Raw genomic sequence first — 17,987 nt, 5'->3', positions numbered from 1 at the left:
GGGGAAGTGAGGTGAGCGCCGACCTTCCCCCCCACCAAAACGAGGTGTTTCCCCAGAAAATCCTCCTGCTTCAGACCTGATGACAGCCACAAACCGGGGCTTTGCTGAGGCAGCCCCAACCCCACCATGTCCCCATGTCCCTGCATGGGCCAGACCCCGCTCAGCGCCAGCACCCCTGGCCGCAGCCCCCCCCCCACCCAGGGGGTCTCACCCCAGTCCAACGGGCCCCGGGGCCAGACTCTGACGTCCCCACCACCAGGTCAGGCAGGACCAGCCAGGATGCCACCGGGCCAGGCGAGGCACTGACCCCGGTGAGACCCTTCTCCTTGTCCCCCGTCCCCCGGCTGCTGCTGCTCGTCTGCTTCGTTAGTGACAATTAAACCTTTAACAACCCATTAAATGCATAATCGATGCTCCCCCGGCTCCCCAGCCCGGCTAATGGGCCGAGGCCGAGGTGAAGCGGCCCCGGCAGAGGCGTGCTCCGGCAGGGAGATAATGAAGCAACGGCCGCGGAAGTAATGGGGTTTGATCCGGGGGAAGGGACGCGCTCAATGGGGGCTGCGCTTTTCACATGACATAATTGCCGAGGCTGGCGCCAGCCCGGGGCACCCCTCGGCCTCCCAAGCGCCAACAAAAGCCGGCTGGCGCAGAGAGCGGGAGGCTCGGCACCCCCCGACCCGTTTGATCGAAGCCTAATTGGGGCGAGGGTGCTCCCCCTCCGGTCTTGCAACTGCCACCCAAAAGACAGGGCGCGGAGAGGTCCCAGGATGAGGATGCGTCTCCCTGGGTCCCTGGGGTTGGGGGGTTATGCGAATTATTTAAATGAGCTAATTTGCATGGCGTGGCACTGGTGCGCCCCAGGGCGTTGTGGTGGGGGTGTTGGGGTACCCTTGCAGAAGGGGTTGGTTGCCCCTTCCCTCCCATGGGTGCCCTGGTGCCGCACTGTCCCTAGTGCAGAAACAGGCAATATTTCTGGCCCAAAAAATGTCATTTAAATGCAGGAAAGCCGTAGGAGCTCCGAGCCTCCTGCCCTTCCTCCTTTATTGGTGCTTTCCCCAGTTGAGACCCAGTGGAGCACGCCCCGCACCATTTGCAGCCGCCGACACATGGGGCCACATTTGGGAACAATCCAAGCAAAAAGGCATTTTTTTTCCCCCCTAGATCCCAATCCTATCCTGAAATTGCTCACTGCCCAGACAGGGCTGGCACAGTCCTGGACCTTGGGTTGTACTGGGACCGCTGGGGGCACTGAGGAGTTCTCCCAGCCCCTTGTGGCAGAGCAGGAGCCCTCCTGCTCCCACCCCCTCTAATCGCCTCCGGCGGGATTTGCCCCCTAATCTGCTTATTTCTCTCTATTTCTCCTAGACCTGAACGAACCCAACCCAGCCCCGGTGTGACGCATCACACCAGCTGAGCTGTGAGGTCTGGGCACTCTGGCCCCCCGGGGCTGCCGGGGGGTGTCCTGGCAGGTGGGGCTGGCACTGACTTGGGATATGGGACTGGCACTGCCATGCCAGGGGACATGGGGCTGGCTGTACCCTGCTTATGGGTCTGGCACTGCCCAGGGACATGGGGCTGGCAGTGTCCTGGCACGTGGCGGTGGCACTGTCCCGGCATATGTGGCTGCACTGCCGTGCCAGGGGACGTGGGGCTGGCAGTGCTATGCCAGGGGACGTGGGGCTGGCACTGCCTGTACCCGTGGTGGCAGTGCTCGGTACACAGGGCAGCACCGAGCTGCAGTCCCCTGCACCGGGGGTCCCAGCCGTGCCGCACGGTGAGCCCCACACCCCCTGGCACAGGCCAGGATGGGACTCGTGCCCTCCTGGCGCCTGCCTCCGCGCACGTCACCTCCGTCCCCTCCAGCCTCTGGCCCCCTGGCAGGGCAGATGTGGCCCCAGGGAACTGCAGTGACAAGGGGGGGCCGTGCTGTCCCTCTACAGGGTGTGGGAGCCGGGGACCTCGGGGCTCAGGTTCTCCTCGGGGGTGTTGACCCAGGAGCTCCCCGCTGCCCCCCAGCTCCCAGGGGGAGAGGCGGAGAGGGGGCTGCCGGGTGGGGAGGAGGAGGCCGCCAGCCGCAGGTTGAGCTTGGCAATGAGCGGCTTCCCCACGCTCACTCTCTGCCTCTCCTCCACGAAGTCGTCCATGCCACGGTAGCGGTACTGCAGGCACACGGTGAACACCAGCTCCTGCTGCGGGGGCACCAGCAGCATGAGCACCCATCCTGGGCCACGGCCGCAGCCGTGCTGTCCTCCTGGCACCGACCGCCCGCCCAGTGCGGCTCTTACCCGCAGTTGCTGCAAGCCGCAGAGCCGGCTGTAGAGGCAGCAGGAGGGACAGCCGAGGCTCCAGGTGGGCGCCAGCGGGCTGCCCACCTCCTCCGGGCTCTCCTTGTTGGTGCACTTGAGGTCCACGTCCAGCTCCTGCCGTGGACGCATCCAGCCATGGAAACCACCATGGGTGCCCCCACCCTATTCCCCAGCATCGCCCTGGCGTGGGCTTCAGCAACCCGCTCCCACCTCGGGTATGTCGGTGAGCTTGGCCTCACACTTGGCGATATCCTCAGGGGTGGCCACCACGCGGGTGTAGATGATCATGATGTTGGAGAACTCGGCGGCGAAGCCCAGCTGGACAGTGACGCCACAGTCAAAGCGGAGGTGCCGGCTCTCCGGCAGGACTGGGGAGGGGACAGAGAGCGCAGGGCTGGTACCTGCAGGTGCTCGGGGCGGGAGCTGCGCCCACAGGTGAGGTGACCGCTGGGGTCACCCCGGAGCGAGGATGCTGACATGATGCTCCTGCCACCGGGCTGGTGGCTCTGTGCTGGCGGTTTGTCTCCTCCAGGCTGGGAGAAACCCAGCAGGTGCTGCCCGCCACCTCTCCCTGCGACTCAGCGCTGTCCCCCCACCCCGCTCTGGATGGGGTGGCCGTCCCGCGACTCTCACCATGAGCCTTGGCCCACTGCAGGTTCCTGGCAGAGGACTCATCCTGGCCCGGGGGGCAGATGGGGTCCGTCAAAGCTCGTCTCTCTGAGAGGTTGCTGCGGAGCTCCAGTGCCTGCCGGCCCCTCGTGATCTCCAGTGTCCCCATGTCTGCGGGGGGCAAGGGAGGGGGGTCAGCGGAGACCACTGGGGATGTTGCTGTCTCCCGCTGCTCCCCACTCACCCTCGGCCACTTTGTCCAGCAGCACTGTGATCTTCTCATCCTCCAGTAGCCAGCGCTTGAGGAAGGTGACAAAGATGCCATTGGAGAACTCACCCTGGCTCAGCTCGTAGGCTTCGGCATCCGCGCACCTGCGGGGACGGGGCAGCGGTGGGCTCCATCGTGGGCTCCATCACTCCCCCAGGAACTAGCTCCCACTGGGACAACAGCCCCAGGGAAGCCAGACCCGGGCACCCACAGCTCTACCCACTCCCATCGACCCATCCGGCCACTGTGCCGGGGAGAGGTGGGAGTCGCAGCCTGGATGCTTAAAGCATCGTCAGCCCAAATGCCTGTGCTCTGGAGGAGCCTCGGGGCTTAATGCCCCTGGGTGCTGCCTGAAGCAGAGCAGAGCTGTGGGCATCTCCCTGCCCTGTAAGGGACTGCGAGCTGCCACTCGCCCACCATCTCCAGCATCGACCGGAGGGAGCGACACTGCCAATACATGGTGGGGCGAAAGATGCAGGTGCAAACAGGGTTGAGCCCTGGCCCCGCTCTGAGCCAGGGAGGGAGACTCAGCCCCGCTGCCCATGCCAGGAGGTGGAGGAGAGGGGACCCACGTGGCGTAGCCGAAGACGATGTTGGCCGTGACCTGCAGCGCCCCAACTTGTGGGATGATGTCGTCGTTGAGGTTCCTGCGAGAGAAGCGCTGCTGGGCAGGGGCAGGATGTGCCACCCCGCCAAAACCCACCCCAAGGCACCCCAGACCGCGGGGGCTGCCCCATGCCCCTCTGCCCACCCATCAATGGCATTTGCTGGCTCAACTGGGGCAGTGATGCTTTGGGGCATCCAGACAAAGCCAAAGGGTTTGGAAGGGATCCCTACCCCCGGGGATGACCCACTCCACGCCCCCGGGCACCAGCACCCACGGGCACCCCTGTGCCAGGACCCCCGGTGTGGCAGCTTGTCCCCAGGCTGGTGGCCAGGGCCGGGTCACCTCTTGCGGCACATGTCGAGCAGGAAGATGTTGAGGCCAGTGCGGCGCTGCTGCATGCTCTGCAGCACACGCTGCACGCACAGGCAGTGGGCTGAGGTATAGGAGCTGGGCGCGTCGATGGGCACCATGAAGCTGTTGCCAAAATTTTCATAGCCATGCCCGGCATAGTAGAGCAAACCTGCTGGGAGGGGTGGAGGGTGGGTGACATCCCTTGACCTGCCAGTGCCCGCTTCTTGCCCGGCCACCCCCCAAGACCCCGCCAGCACAAAACCACCCGGTTCCCCCCCTGGCTGGAGCCGCCCCAGCAGGGGCTGCCGCACCATAGACGCCCTTGTCGAGGAGGAGGAGGAACTCGTTGACAGCCATCTGCATCTCGGCCTTGCGCAGGTCCAGCAGCGAGACCACCTTGAAGTCGAGCTGGCGGAGCAGGGCGCTGAGGGTGTGCACGTCCACCATGGGAGCCTTCAGCTGCTTGTGGTGCAGGTAGTGCATGTTGCCGATCAGCAGGGCCACTTTGTCGGTGGCTGCCGGGATGGGAGAGGGAGGCGCTGGGGATGGCGTGGGACGCTCCTGCTGTCCCTGCTACCTTCAGCCCACAGAGGTGACACCCAGTTGTGGCTGGTGTCACTGTCCCCGAGTACCAGGGTGCCCCATGGGGCACCCTGGCCGAGCGGAGCCTCGTGGGGTGACACTGGGGACGGTCACAACCCCACAGGGCTACCAACCCCTCCTGGGCAGGCTCTTACCATACAGCTGGCCGGGGCTGCCACGCTCTGGGGAGCCTGGAAAGAGAGAAACACCGTGCCACGGCCCCACAGTGCCTGGGGAGCGCAGCAGGCAGAGCGGCGGGGACCTGCCCGCTCTGCCCCCACCTACCTCCGTCCCCCTCCTGCCAGGAGCCTCCAGAGGCAAAGAGCCGCGGGCCTGCGGCAAAGAGGGGAGTCAGGGAGCCCCATGTGCAGCAGCATCTCCCAGCACAGGCTGGAGCCCCCCAAAACCGCAGGGCAGCCACAGGAGGGCTTTGGGCAGGGGGGCAGAGCAGAGCCAGAACACCCCACGTGGGGCGGGGGGGCCATGGAGGTTTGTCCAGGGCCCTCACCGATCTCCACGTCCACTTCCCGGCTCCAGATCTCGTGGAAGAGGTTGAACACACGGCAGGAGTAGCTGCCCCGCTCGGCTGTCGTCACCAGCTTCACCTGCCGGCAGGACAGAGCGGGCGGCTGGGGCGGTGTGCCGTGCTGCGCCGTGCCGCGCCGTGCCGTGCCATGCCGTGCCATGCCGTGCCGTACAAGGGGTCCCACCATACCTGGAGCTGGGGCGCCTGCGCACCCTCCACGGGGCGCCGGTTCCTGAACCACTGATACTGGGGCGGGGGGTTGCCGATGGCTGTGCACTCCAGCGCCAGCGTGTCCCCCTCGGCCAGGCAGCACGGCCGCGGCTGCCGCAGGATCTGCAGCCCTGCCATGGTCGGGCAGTAACCGCTGGCTGGGGAGGGGATGGGGTGGAAAATCTGGCACCCAGCCACAGCAGGGCTCTGCAGAGCTGCTCCCGGGCCCCAGCTCCCTCACCCGCAGGCCCTGGCACCCACGGGTGGCATGAGCCAGCAGGCACGAGGAAGACACAGGGCATTCGGCTCCTCCGTGGGCACCGTCACCCCAGCAAGCCCAGAGACCCTCACGGCTGAGCCAGGGAGCAACGTGGCAAGCAATGCCCTACGGGAGCCACCCCAATCCCGATGGCGAGCGGTGCCCCACGGGTGCCAGCCCAGGGACGCAGATCTCTGGGCCCACCTGAGCTGGGGCTGCTGCTCTTCTCCACCTGGACATGGGCCCACCTGGAGAAGGCAAAGGTGGCCCCGCAGTTCACCCGGCAGATGTACCACTCGGGCTGGCCCGGCGGGGCGGCCGTGTCAATCACCAGCTCCGGGGCCGTGGCTCCGGGCACCTACGAGACAGGAGGGGGCCAAGGAGTCGGGGGCTCCCGCCCACCTGTCTGGGTGCCCTCGCCATGGACAGGCCCTGGGGGCCCTGCTTGACATGGCGCAGCGGGACCTCACCTCCCGCTTCCCACAGAACCACTGGTACACGAGCCCCGGCGGGCCGGTCGCCCAGCAGGTCAGGGACACTCGTGTCCCCTTTGCCACCACCTGCGACTCCGGCTGCACCGTGATGCGGATCATGTCCTGGACTGTGGGAGAGACCGGCCTGGGCTGGCTGAGACCCCTGTCCTGCACTATCCCAGAACATCCCGTCCCATCCTGTCCTGTCCCATCATACCTTGTCCCACCCCCACCCACAATAGCCTGTCCTCTCCCATCCCATCCCACCCTATCCTATCCCACCCTGTCCCATCCCACCCCTCTGTCCTGCCCCAACCATCTCATCCTACCTTGTCCCATTCACTGCCATCCCACCCCATCTCATCCTGTTCCATCTTACCCCATCCCACCGCAGTTTGCTCCACCCGACCCCATCCCATCCCATCTTGTCCCATCATACCCTGTCCCATCCCACCCCACCATGTTTCATCCCATCCCTTCCTGTCCCATCACAACCTGTCTAATCCTGTCCTGTCCCATCCCATCCCGTCTGGTCCCATTAGTCTGTTCCACCACATCCTGTTGCCCACCCTCCCCATCCCATCACACCACATCCCATCCTATCTCCCCCTACTGCATCCATCCCATCCCCCCCAGGGCCCCACTATCCAGAGCAAGACCACCAGCAGAAAGAGCTGCTCCTCATCTCCCCATGCTTTCCTTCTGCTGAGCCCCTGTCCCCCGGTGCCCCTCTCCAGGCCCCGTGGGACCCCGCCGTCCATCCCTACCGGCGCTGCTGAGGACCTGGCAGGCCTGCGTGTGCCCCATCCTCTCCAGGCAGCCCAGCAAGTACTTGAGGGTGCAGTCACGCTCGGCCAGGAGCTGCAGGAGGCACTGTGTGGGGCTGCCACGGGGCTCCAGCACCTTCAGCGAGCATGTCTCCAGCTCCTCTGCACTGCAAGGCACCCACCAGCACTCAGCGCCGCAGCCCACCCCCCTCCCATGGAGGAAGGGGACCCCTGCCAGGGGACTCGGCAGTGCCCCCAGCCCAGGCTGCGGCCACGATGGGGTGGCTGGGGACCTGCGTGCCCCTCGCTCAGCCTGTGGTAGGGCTGTGCCCGTGTGCATTTTGTGACCCCATCGGGGACAGACCCCTGGAGATGCCCCTCCACCCCTACCTGCACTTGAAGCGTTTCTCCAGCCCGGCCACCTCGGCCAGCTTGCGCCAGCCCCGGCCAGCATTATCCAGGAGCTCACAGAGCCGGGCCACCACCTCCTCGCCCAGCGAGCTGATGGGCATGCTCCAGTCCCCCATCCTGTCCCAGCCCCGCCGCCACCTGCCTGGGGACACGGAGGGGACGAGCTGTCAGTGGGTGATGGGGTGGCAGGTGCCTGTGCCCCACCGGACACCGCCGGGTGCTGCTCTGGCCGGGTGCGGGATGGCTTGGGAGGGAGAGCACCAGCACGAGCTTGCCAGCGTCAGGTCACTTCCCAGCAGGAGCCCGAGAGGGTTTTAGCCTCCCCAGGGAGGTGCTTGGAACTGGCAGGACGGCGCTGCTGGATCCGGCCACCAGAAGCGAGCCAGGAATGCCACAAGTTCCCCCTCCGCGCCTGGAGACCAAGAGCCATGACGGCAGCACAGGGGAACTCGCTCACCCCCCCCCGGCCTCAGGCAAGGACCCGGGGCCACGTTAGCCTGGCGTCAGGACAGAGACCTTCACGGGATGGGGTCCAAGGAACTGGAAAGAGGAGATGTCCCCTGTCACCCTCCCCATCCCTTCGGGGGACACAGAGAATGGGGCTCATCATGGAGGGCTGAGCCCGGGGACCTCTCTCCTTCTGGCAGAGACCCCAGTGGGATGGCAGGCCTCCGGGTGGCCTCACCGTCACCAGGCCTCTGGGTGGTGGCTCCGGAGCCAGCATGAGCCCTGCCGGGCCACCACAAGGAGCCCACAGTGGGGGTTAGGGGAGGGTACATGGGGGTCCTGGGGCTGGAACCCACCTCAGCTGTCCTTGACCCTGGCAAAGACTTCAGCAGTGAGGGGAGCGTGGCATGAATCACCCTGGACGGGGGCAGCACCCAGGAACGGGCTCCCTCCTCCTCCCCTCAGGTCCCTCCCCACCGATCCACCCCAGATGGGCGCTTGTCCCCAGGACCAAGCTGTCCATGGCAGCTGGGCGACACTCGCCCGAGCAGGGGGGCTCTGAGACAGAGCGCAGGGACTCGGGTCCCCCCTCTGTTCACCTGCTGCTGGATTTGGGGGGGCTGGACATGGTGGGGGGTGGCGAGGGGAGGGCAAGCTGCAGGAGGGGCATGGCGGGGACAGGGCACTCACCGCTGGATATGGCCCGGCCTGAGCCCTGTCAGCTCCAAGGGTGCGCACTGAGCCCCACGCAGAGGAAACGAGGGTTCAACCCAAAATCTCCCCCAGCCCCCCCGAGCCGCAGCACGACACTTCTGCTTTCCTCCTCCGCTTCCTGTGCCGCGGCACGCGGGCACTGCAGCTGCCAACCCAGGCACCCCGCAGCCCCCCGGGGGAGCCAGGCATGGCCCCCAGCCCCTGCCACAGGGCATGGGGCAGTGGGGACACTGCTGGGCCGGGCAGTGCCTCCCCTACCTCCCTCCGGCTCCTTCCTCACTGTGGGAGGACCTCACGGGCAGGTACTTTGTCCCCATAGCCCAACTCAAGGCCAGGCAGCAGCTGCAAGGCAGCAAGTCTGGGATGGAGACAAACCAAGGCGACGGGGGCACCTCTCAGCCAGGGAAGCCCAACGCACGGGCAGGACTGAGGCTCAGGGGAAGCTGCTGGGCTCTGCCAGGCTGGAGCCAGACGAGAACATGCAGGGACAGGGCAGCAAAGCCCCCGTTGCTGTGAGGAGGACCCTGCCTTCACCACACAGCCCAGCCACGCCAGGACCCTGGCGTCCCAGCAGCTGCCGATGCCGGAGGAAGAAGCAAGAGTGTGGCGTGGTGGTAGCACCGTGAGAGGCCGCCGTGTCCCCCCTCACCTCGCCCGCTGCCCCGCAGCACCGCCAGAGCCTGGCCCCTGTCCTCCCACCCCCCGAGACTACACTCTGCTCAGCCCCCAAAACCCCCCCGCAGGGGATGCAGCGACACCAGTGGAGTCATTCCCCACCCCAAACCCACTATACCTCCCCTGCAGGTGACAGAGCAGGGAGCAGGACCCATTTGGCAGTGTAGGCTCCCTCTACGAGCAAAAAATTGAGCTTCTGTTTTAGGAAATACAGCAAGAAATTGTGGCCTGTGTTGCCTCAGCCCCTCACCAGCCCCAGTGTGAGGGGGGACCCACACTGAGCTTGCCAAGGGCCTGGGTTTGCCACAGCCTCCGTAACAGGTATCAGCCTCACCAGCATTTTATTACTTGTTTACAGCAAGAAGAAGAGACCGAAAGCAGGAGCTGGTCCCAGCGCCACCCACGCTGGCACTCAGGGCAGCCCCCGCGCCTCGAGCTCTGCAGCGCCTACAGCTTCTTGCCCTTCTTCAGCCTGTTGCGGTGCCACGTGTCATACTTCCGCACGCGCCTCCAATACTCGATCGAGTCGGGGTCCAGCTCCTCCAGCTTCTTGGGGGGCCCGAGGTGGATCTTAAAGAGCCTGGAGGCGAACGTAGGGGGTGTGAGGCAGGGAGGGCAAAAGGACAAGCACGGGACGGAGCGATGGAAGTGCGTGACCAGGACGTACAGATCCCTCCCCGCCACATCCACAGCGCGGCCTGCTCTCCTCCCCAGCCCTTGGACAAGGCCTCTGGGCTGCAGAGCGGCAGTTTTCCTCCTCCTGTAACAGTTCCCTGTCTCTCCTACGCTCGTCTGTGCCTCTGGGGTGACACCTCTGCAGGGACGGGCTCCCCAGGAGGGACCCCCCTCTGCACACAGCAAGGGGAGCCGGCCACCACCTACCAGTCAGGGTACTCGGAGTCGGGCTTCAGGGCCACCTCCGGGCCCTCCTTGAAGTAATTGACGCCCATGGCGTAGGTGGCGAGCATGGTGGGGTCCGTGCACACCTCCGGCCCCTTCAGCCCCTCCTTCGGCACGTTCTTGCCCTTGGACTTCATTGCTGCGGGACGAGGGCAGGGTCAAGGCAGGGGCAGGACGGGGGCTCAGGCAGAGCAGGGGCCGGGGACCACGGGGGCGGCGGGAAAGAGGAGGGGGCGAGGAAAGGAGCTGAGGCAGGGGACGGGGGACGCAGGCCAGGGGGCGGGGGAGACACGGGGCGAGGTCCCGGGACGAGGGCACAAGGCTGCCACTGGGGAGAGCCCGGGGGGGGGCGCGGGAGCGGGACGCGGGGGGGGATCACACAGGGCCGAGGGCGCGGGGTGAGGGGCACGGGCCGGGGCGGCGGGACGAGGCTCACCCGGCTTCTTGGCGTAGCCGCGGGCCGAGCCGGGCAATGCCGCCCATGCCGCCCGCAGCAGTACCCTGGCGGCCATGCTGGGGCGCCGCGGGGCACGCCGGGAAGGGCCGGGCCGCGCATGCGCGGCGGCGGCGGCCGGAAGCGGCGGCGGCGGCGGGACCGTCCCTTCCCTTTTCCTTCGCCGGACCGGCGGCGGGTACCGGCAGCGAACGAGTCCGCACGGCTCGGCCCCGGCCCCGGCAGGGTTGGCCCTGGCCCCCCCCCCAACCCCTTTGCCCCCCTCCCGCCTCCGCAGCCCCCCGAGCCCTTCTCCCCCGCCCAGGGCGGCCCCCCCACCCCCGTGCTGCGGCCGGAGCGACGCCATGGAGAGCAGCATGGATTTCCAGGCGGCTGCGCTCTCCGCCCCAGCTCTGGGCAGCGACGAGGCCCCGGAGCCGCCGGCCATGGACACGGAGGAAGGGCCTGCGGTGCGGCCCGGCGCCCCGGAGCTCCGTGCGGGTGATGGGCGGCCGGAGGGATCCCCCTTCATTGCCCTGCTCCCCGGCTGTGGCTCCGGGCAGGAGCTGCCCGTCCCCCAGGGTCAGCGGAGGGGACCGGGGCCCAACTCGGGGCCTGCTCCAGCCTCGGACCTCGGAGGCAGCGGGGGCGGACAAAGGGAGCTTTGCCAGGACTTGGGAAGAGAGGTGGAAGAGGAGGCGGTGACCGTGGAGCCGCAGGGCTCTGCTGGCTGGAAACCCAGCACCAGGAGCACCCCTCGGGATGGAGGACACCCCCGAGCCCCCACCAGTGGTGACCCGGCAGGCATGGAGCTGGACGAGGCCCCCGAGGCTGGCGCCCACCTGGGCAGGGCCAAGTGGGCCGAGGATGCAGAGGACGAACCCTCGGAGATCCAGGGCCTGCTGGCCCAGCTCGAGACCCTCGACCCCAACCTCTGTGACCACTCGCCCGCCTCGGAGCGGGGCCCACCGCTCTCCTCACGTGCTGGCACAGCCACTCTGGTGGGTGAGCAGGCCCGGCAGAGCTACGGAGAGTGTCAGGGCAAGTGCCAGCCCTGCCCGCTGCACGTGGCCATGGGCCGGGGCCTGGAGACACGGCCCTGCTGCGCCCAGCGCTCGGCCTGCTCCCGGCCCTGCCACGGCCTGCTCTTTGCCGAGGCCGACCGCGAGGACTTGCTGAGCCTCCTGTGCTACGAAGGGGGGCTGCCCGAGAACAGTACCGAGACACCCTTGGCTCGCTCCGATGTCCTGGCCGGGACCAACTTGGAGATGCTGCAGGCTCAGGAAGAACTGGCCGCTGTGGAGAAGCCTGAAGGGATGGGGAGGCCGGAGAGCTCAGAGGAAGAACATTCTGGCAGCTGGTATTATGGAGAGGGGCTCTGCGAGGTCGACTCCACCTGCGAGGGCAATCAGGACGGTTCCCCAGAGCCAGCCTGGGTGGCCTTGCCTCCCGCTCCAGCCCCGGAGGCAGAGCAGCCACCCCAAGGCGGCGTGATCGTGAGTGCATTGCGCACGGGCTACGGTGGTGCAGCAGCGAGCCAGGACGTGCCCCTTGGCTCTGCTCCCTCATGGGGTTTTGGTTGGGGGCAGAAGGGAGCCAGGGATGTCTTTTCCTCAGGTCTTACAGGGCCTTATGCTGCTGGGGTGCCCAGGCAAGACCCTCGGTACTGGGTTTGGCTCCTGCTGCCCTGAATGCGGGGAGATACTTGCATGGCTGTCAGATCTGTGCATGCCTCGGGGAAGAGGCTGGTGGGTCCAAACAGCCCCCCAGCCCCAGGACCCTGCGTACCCCCTGAGCCCCAGGACCCCAGCCTCAGGACACTGTGCCCCTTGCTGTCCTGGTGCTCCAGGGGCAGCCTGGCCATGGGGCGGGCAGGCTGAATCCCTGGGATCCCAACCAGAGCCTCACCTGCTCTCTCGTTGCTTTGCAGAACAGGGACCCCCCATCCTCTTGCCCGGCCTTCAAAGAGGGTGAGTTGCCTCTATGCTCGAGCAGCAAAAAGCACCCAGAAGTCCTGACCCACCGCCTCCTGCTCTGACCCCGAATGCGAGGTGGCCAGGGGTCCTATCCAGGGAGGGACCACCCTGCTCTGTGCCCACACAGGTTGGGAATGTGGCTGCAGACTCTGTGTGGCTCATTCGATCCCAGCTCGCCCTTCGCTGAGCAAATGGGGGTGCTTCGGGGATCGGGGAGGGAGGATGCTCAGGCTTGGGAAGGGAGAAAGAGGGATGCCAGGGTGTGCCCGAGGGAAGGGGAAAGCAGCCCTGGGGTCAGAGATGGTCCCCCGGTGATGCCAGGAGCCCATCTCCCAAGTGCTGAGCTGCTTTGTCATGTGTAGGAATGCAGCTAATGGGCAGTAGGAGTTGCTATCCCAGTTTTGAGAGGCCGGGGGACCAGCCCCTGCTTAGTCCCTCCCGATGCCTCAGTTCCAGGCCCTTGCGACCCAGAGGATCTGCTGGACGGTGTGATTTTTGGGGCAAAGTACCTGGGCTCCACACAGCTGGTCTCGGAGAGGAACCCCCCAACCAGAGTCCGCATGGCACAGGCCCAGGAGGCGGTGGACAGGATCAAGGTGCAGGAGGGTAGGGGGGTACGACTGCCGACAGCCTGGCCCCTCGTGGGTGTGGGGCAGCGCTCAGGACCTGCCCAGGGGCACCTCCCGGCTGTGGGGCAGGGACCCAGAGGAGTCCTGGCAGTAGCAGTGACCTCTCCTGGGTGCTTCATTCTGCAGGCACCGGAGGGGGAGTCCCAGCCCATGACGGAGGTGGATCTGTTTGTCTCCACACAGAGGATTAAGGTGCTCACAGCTGACACGCAGGTGAGCGGGGAATGGGAGCACCCGCATGGCTTTGGGGCTGTTGAAACCTTCCTGTTTGGCCTTGGGATCTCTGCTTTGCACCCACGCCAGTGTGTCGTGCCCAAGGATGGCCTACGGGTGAGGATATGCGACTGGGAGGAGACCTGTCATTCTGCAGCCATCCCACGCAGACGTGTCCCTTGGCTCTCTGCATGGCTGCATGAGGCTTCTCATGCAAACTGCACTTCATGGGAGCTTCTGGGTTCCCAGACCAAGCTCCAGGGAACCTAGGCTTGAAATTTCTGTAGCTCTTTGCCTCAGGATTAGTTTCTGCTTTATAGTAAGAGGGAAGAGCTGTCTTGTGCCCCAGCAGCACCCAGAGACACAGATGAGTCCTTGATCGAAGGAGCTCTTTGTATCTTTTAGCATAGACATGGTTTCTGCCCAGCATGTGCCAGGTATTTGAACTGCATCCTGGCACAGTGGCATTTCAACCCAAACCCTTCATGCTTGTGGCGGTGCCTGGCTGGCTCGCAGGCTGCCACGGGGCTGAATGTCTCTGTCTGTGTCCCCCTTGCCAGGAGGCCATGATGGATCACTCCCTCCAGACCATCTCCTACATTGCCGACATCGGCTCCCTCGTGGTGCTCATGGCACGCCGGAAACTGCCTCGGCGGTCAGAGGTGGCAGAGGAGAAGCGGCTCTACAAGATGATCTGCCATGTCTTCCACTCGGCCGATGTGAGGCAACATGCGAGTCCCTTGGGAGGGCAGGGTGGCATTGGGGTCCTGGGCCCTCACTGTAATGACTGGGTGCTCTGGGTCTCCATGCTGGGGGCTCCTGATGAGCACATAGAGGGGGAAGGAGCCCAGCCTGAGCACCTCTGCCACATAGAGGGGTCTAGCGAGAAAAGGGGGGAGGATTGGCACCATAAAGGGGTCAATTCAGATAGGGAAGGAGCCAGGATGCTCTGGAGCCCCCAGGGCACAGTGCCTGTTCTGGGCATTGCAGGGCGCTGACAGCTCTTGGATCCAGTTTGGCCATGAGACAGTAAGCTCTGAGCCATGGGCATGAACAACCCCTCTCTTTCCCCAGGCCCAGATCATCGCTCAGGCCATTGGGCAGGCCTTCGGTGTGGCCTACCAGCGCTTCCTGGAGGCCAACAGCATTGATCCGAGCGAGCTGAGCCCTCGCCAGTACAGCCGTGCCCTTGAGGACCAGGAGCAATACAATGCAGAGCTGACCCACTTCTCCCGGCAGGAGAACTGCAAGGATGTAAGAGCTGCTTTGGAGGGGTGGGGACAGTGTGGGGTACCCACTGGCACCTCTGTGTCATCCCCTCCACGGCTCCCTGAGCAGCTGAGGTTCTCTCTACAAAAATTGGGCCCCATCCCAGCTGGCTGTGAGCCCAGGACATCCGTGCTGGAGCTGGCACACGTGCCCCACGACTCCGGTGACCGTAACCTGTCTGTGTCCCCCTCACAGGTCTGTATCCGGAAGCAGAAGGGGGAGATCCTGGGCATCGCCATCGTGGAGTCAGGCTGGGGCTCCATCCTACCCACAGTGGTCATCGCCAACCTGATGCACGGGGGCCCTGCGGAGAGGTCGGGTGAGCTGAGCATTGGAGACCGCCTCATGTCCGTCAACAGGACGAGCCTGGTGGGGCTGCCCCTCACCACCTGCCAGAGCATCATCCGGGTGAGCCGGGGCTGCACGTGGGGTGGTCTGCTGCCTCCACCCTGGCAGGAGGACGAGTGCTGCCAGAGACGGGGACCGGCCTGAGTGCATCTGGGAGTGTCTGTAATGCCGGCGTCCCCCGCGATGCTCCCAGCTTGGGGGCGGCTGGGTGATAGGAGGCTGTGGGGGCAGAGGGGGCAGGACCATGGGGGGCCATACCCACCCTGTTGTCTGCGACAGTCTGCGTGCTTGGGAGGAAGGGATGTGACAAGGCAGGCACAAAGCTGGGGACTAAACTTGCTATGGCAGCGTGCGGGCAGGGTCCTGCCTGAGAAGGAGGGTGGGTGAGGAGGCAGGCACCTGTCCTGTAGGTAACCTGTTGCATCTCCTACCTCCTGGGCAGGAAGGAACTGAAAGCAAGGACAGTGTGGCCTCAGGGGCAGAGTGGGATATCTTAGACTGGATTTATAAGTTCTTCTCCCCGAATTTAAGCATGGCAGTATGCCTGTGTGTGCCTCAGTTTCCCCATTGAGAACAGGTTGCTAATCCTCAGTCTTCCCATGAGCAACATGGCTGCATCGCCCTTCTCAATCATGCTGAATAGCTCTCCAAAGTCTGACAAAGCCCCATCCCATCCTCCAGGAGCTGAAGCACCAGACAGAGGTGACACTGAACATTGTGCACTGTCCCCCTGTCACCACAGCTGTCATCCGGCGCCCCGACTCCAAGTACCAGCTGGGCTTCTGTGTTGAGAATGGCGTGGTGAGTGCCCGCGGGGATGGGAGCGGAGCCAGGCTGGGGTCAGCTGAGGGCTTCAACTGCCCACCTGCCAGAGGGACACACGGTTCTGGCTGTGTCCGCATGGACAAGCGCACAGCTCCAGTGCTCCTTGTGCCTGCCAGGGCTGAGGTTTCACAGGGCTCTGCTGTGCCACAGCAAAAGGCTCTTCATAGCTCTCCTGCAGCACTGGCAGTTGGATCCGTCTCCCTGGTGCTCCTTAGCTGTTTGCTTTCGGAGTGGTGGTTTCTTCCCGACTTTCTTGGTGTGACCTTAGTGACATTTGTTGCTATCCCGTGCCCCAGCTACTCCCTGCTCTGGGCTCCACAGTGGCTGCATTGGAAAGGCAGAGAGGAGCATTTCCAGGACCAGCAGGAGTTGATGGGGTTGGTGGGCAGTGGAGGGAGTGGCACGGCTGCATCGTGCACCGACCGATGCTCCCAACAGCATTGGAGACACGGTCACCCCACAGGCATGCAGGAGCTGCCACCCCAGGGAGAAGCTCTGGCTCTGCAGCCCAGGCTTGATGGGTGGATGGGGGGAGCTGAGCTCTCCATCAGCCAGGGGAACAAAAGCCTGCAGGTTGCCCTTGCCCTACAGCTGAGCACATCGCTCTGGTGGCAGCAAGGCAAAGGAATATCCCTGCCCTCACTGTACGCCCATGGGCTGGAGGAGCCAGCACCCAAGTCCAGAGCTCTTGCCAGGCCCTGGGCTGTGGGCACAGCTCTGATCTTACCAGCGCTCCCTCCTCCCCAGATCTGTAGCCTGATGCGTGGGGGCATTGCAGAGAGAGGTGGCATCCGTGTGGGGCACCGCATCATTGAGATCAACGGGCAGAGTGTGGTGGCAACACCCCATGAGAAGATCATCCAGATCCTTACACAGGCGGTCAGTGAGGTGAGCTGGCCCGGGGTGGGTGATGGCCAGGGCCCCCATGCTGTCGGGCAGCTGTAGCTGCACACAGAGCAGGCTGGGCTCAGTTTTGCACCAGCACCCTCCAGCCCTTTGGCATCTCCCAGCTGATCTGTGCGTCTCTGCCTAGGTCCACATCAAGACCATGCCGGCCTCCACGTACCGCTTACTGACCGGGCAGGAGCAGCCCATCTTCCTCTGAGCCACTGGCCATGCCCGGCTGTTGCTGCACATGCCTGGGGCCACAAGGGCAGGATGGACTCTGCCTCCTGCCCCAGCACCCTCATCGGAGCCCTCTGGTCACCAGCAGGCCCTAATCCTGCACCTCTTTGGTTTTACTCAGGACACAGTGGGAGACTCTTGAGGGCCTGACACCCAGCTTGAGCAGTGTCGGGGCCTGTGGTTCCATGGTTTGGGCACCTCCTCCCCCTCCGTTAACCCATCCCTGCCTCACAGTGCCTGTACAGTGCCTGTCCTGCTGCTTCACAGCATCCCTTGCCTTGGCCTGGTGCTAGCAGGAGGAGAGGGGACCCTGCGTGAAAGCCACGGATGGTGCTTTTACACTCACCGACGGTGCCTTTCCTCATGTGGGGATGGTGCTGGAAGCACAGCTCTGGGGCTCTCCCTAGCATGGCCCCAGAGCAGCACTGACCTTGCACACCAGTGTGTGGGTGCATGCTGGCACCCCCAAGGGAGAGCCGGCAGCTCCCAGACTCAGCCTTAAGGGCAGCACCACCCTTGGCACCCGCTTCTCCTCCCTGGCTTTGCCAGGGGCCTGTCGGTGGTGCAAATGAGCTCCCTGTTAGACCTGTTGTGCCGAGCTGGGAAACTACCTCTGCTTTTCCCTGGTGCTGCCTTTAACCGCTCTGCACGCACAGCCTGGCTGCAGCCTGCCAGGGCACTGGGTCGTAGCCCTCAGGGCTGTCCCTTGGTGTAGCGAAAGGGAACATGGCACTGCCCAGTCCCACGCGCCAGGGAGCTTAGGTCATGAGCCCCAAGGACCAGCCCTGGGTGATGGCATCTCTTCATGAGTGGGCCTCTGGGCCCCTGTGGCTGAGGCAGTGCTGACCTGCCTCTGCCTGCGTGCTTGGTTGATGTAAAAATAAAAGTTTTGGGGAACACAGGAGGCTGTGTTTCAGGAGCCCTGGCTGAGCTGCAGCAGGGGAGGCTGAGCTCTGAGGGCTGCACCCTGAGCCCATTGCAGTGGCAGACATTGGCACAACCCAAGCCTGATCCTGCACCAATGCCTCTTGGGGCAGGCAGGGCAGCCGGCCGCGGAGGTGCCC

The 17,987-nt window shown here is 65.0% G+C and overlaps 3 protein-coding genes across 4 annotated transcripts; 1 reads left to right on the top strand and 2 right to left on the bottom strand.

Moving 5' to 3' along the window:
* Window positions 1-1,016: 1,016 nt before the first annotated feature.
* On the bottom strand, window positions 1,017-8,570 carry LOC128148456 (mucosa-associated lymphoid tissue lymphoma translocation protein 1-like). 2 transcript variants are annotated; one of them, XM_052802296.1, is made up of 17 exons: window positions 8,507-8,570; window positions 7,349-7,511; window positions 6,959-7,125; window positions 6,189-6,319; window positions 5,923-6,076; window positions 5,439-5,617; window positions 5,232-5,328; window positions 5,009-5,056; window positions 4,879-4,914; window positions 4,453-4,656; window positions 4,133-4,313; window positions 3,756-3,830; window positions 3,160-3,287; window positions 2,940-3,086; window positions 2,517-2,674; window positions 2,286-2,420; window positions 1,017-2,189 (listed from the first exon to the last, which is right to left on the bottom strand). In XM_052802296.1, the coding sequence occupies exons 2-17, from the start codon at window positions 7,483-7,485 to the stop codon at window positions 1,935-1,937; spliced, it is 2,232 nt and encodes a 743-aa protein (XP_052658256.1). In that variant the 5' UTR covers window positions 7,486-7,511; window positions 8,507-8,570; the 3' UTR covers window positions 1,017-1,934. The 2 variants fall into 2 exon arrangements, with proteins under 2 accessions (XP_052658256.1, XP_052658257.1); XM_052802297.1 differs by having other exon boundaries at window positions 4,133-4,310.
* Window positions 8,571-9,529: 959 nt separating this feature from the next.
* On the bottom strand, window positions 9,530-10,660 carry MRPL54 (mitochondrial ribosomal protein L54). The gene is made up of 3 exons (XM_052801396.1): window positions 10,542-10,660; window positions 10,088-10,244; window positions 9,530-9,785 (listed from the first exon to the last, which is right to left on the bottom strand). The coding sequence occupies exons 1-3, from the start codon at window positions 10,615-10,617 to the stop codon at window positions 9,653-9,655; spliced, it is 366 nt and encodes a 121-aa protein (XP_052657356.1). The 5' UTR covers window positions 10,618-10,660; the 3' UTR covers window positions 9,530-9,652.
* Window positions 10,661-10,830: 170 nt separating this feature from the next.
* On the top strand, window positions 10,831-17,822 carry APBA3 (amyloid beta precursor protein binding family A member 3). Its single transcript, XM_052801895.1, has 10 exons — window positions 10,831-12,034; window positions 12,469-12,508; window positions 12,965-13,110; window positions 13,270-13,356; window positions 13,917-14,075; window positions 14,431-14,610; window positions 14,821-15,033; window positions 15,655-15,774; window positions 16,546-16,686; window positions 16,832-17,822. The coding sequence occupies exons 1-10, from the start codon at window positions 10,904-10,906 to the stop codon at window positions 16,901-16,903; spliced, it is 2,289 nt and encodes a 762-aa protein (XP_052657855.1). The 5' UTR covers window positions 10,831-10,903; the 3' UTR covers window positions 16,904-17,822.
* The last annotated feature ends 165 nt before the right edge of the window (window positions 17,823-17,987 follow it).

Source organism: Harpia harpyja, chromosome 11, assembly GCF_026419915.1.
Source record: "Harpia harpyja isolate bHarHar1 chromosome 11, bHarHar1 primary haplotype, whole genome shotgun sequence".
In the NCBI taxonomy this organism is placed as follows: Eukaryota; Metazoa; Chordata; class Aves; order Accipitriformes; family Accipitridae; genus Harpia; species Harpia harpyja.
The sequence above is the reverse complement of the archived record's forward strand: the minus strand, read 5'-3'. Positions and strand labels throughout refer to the sequence as shown.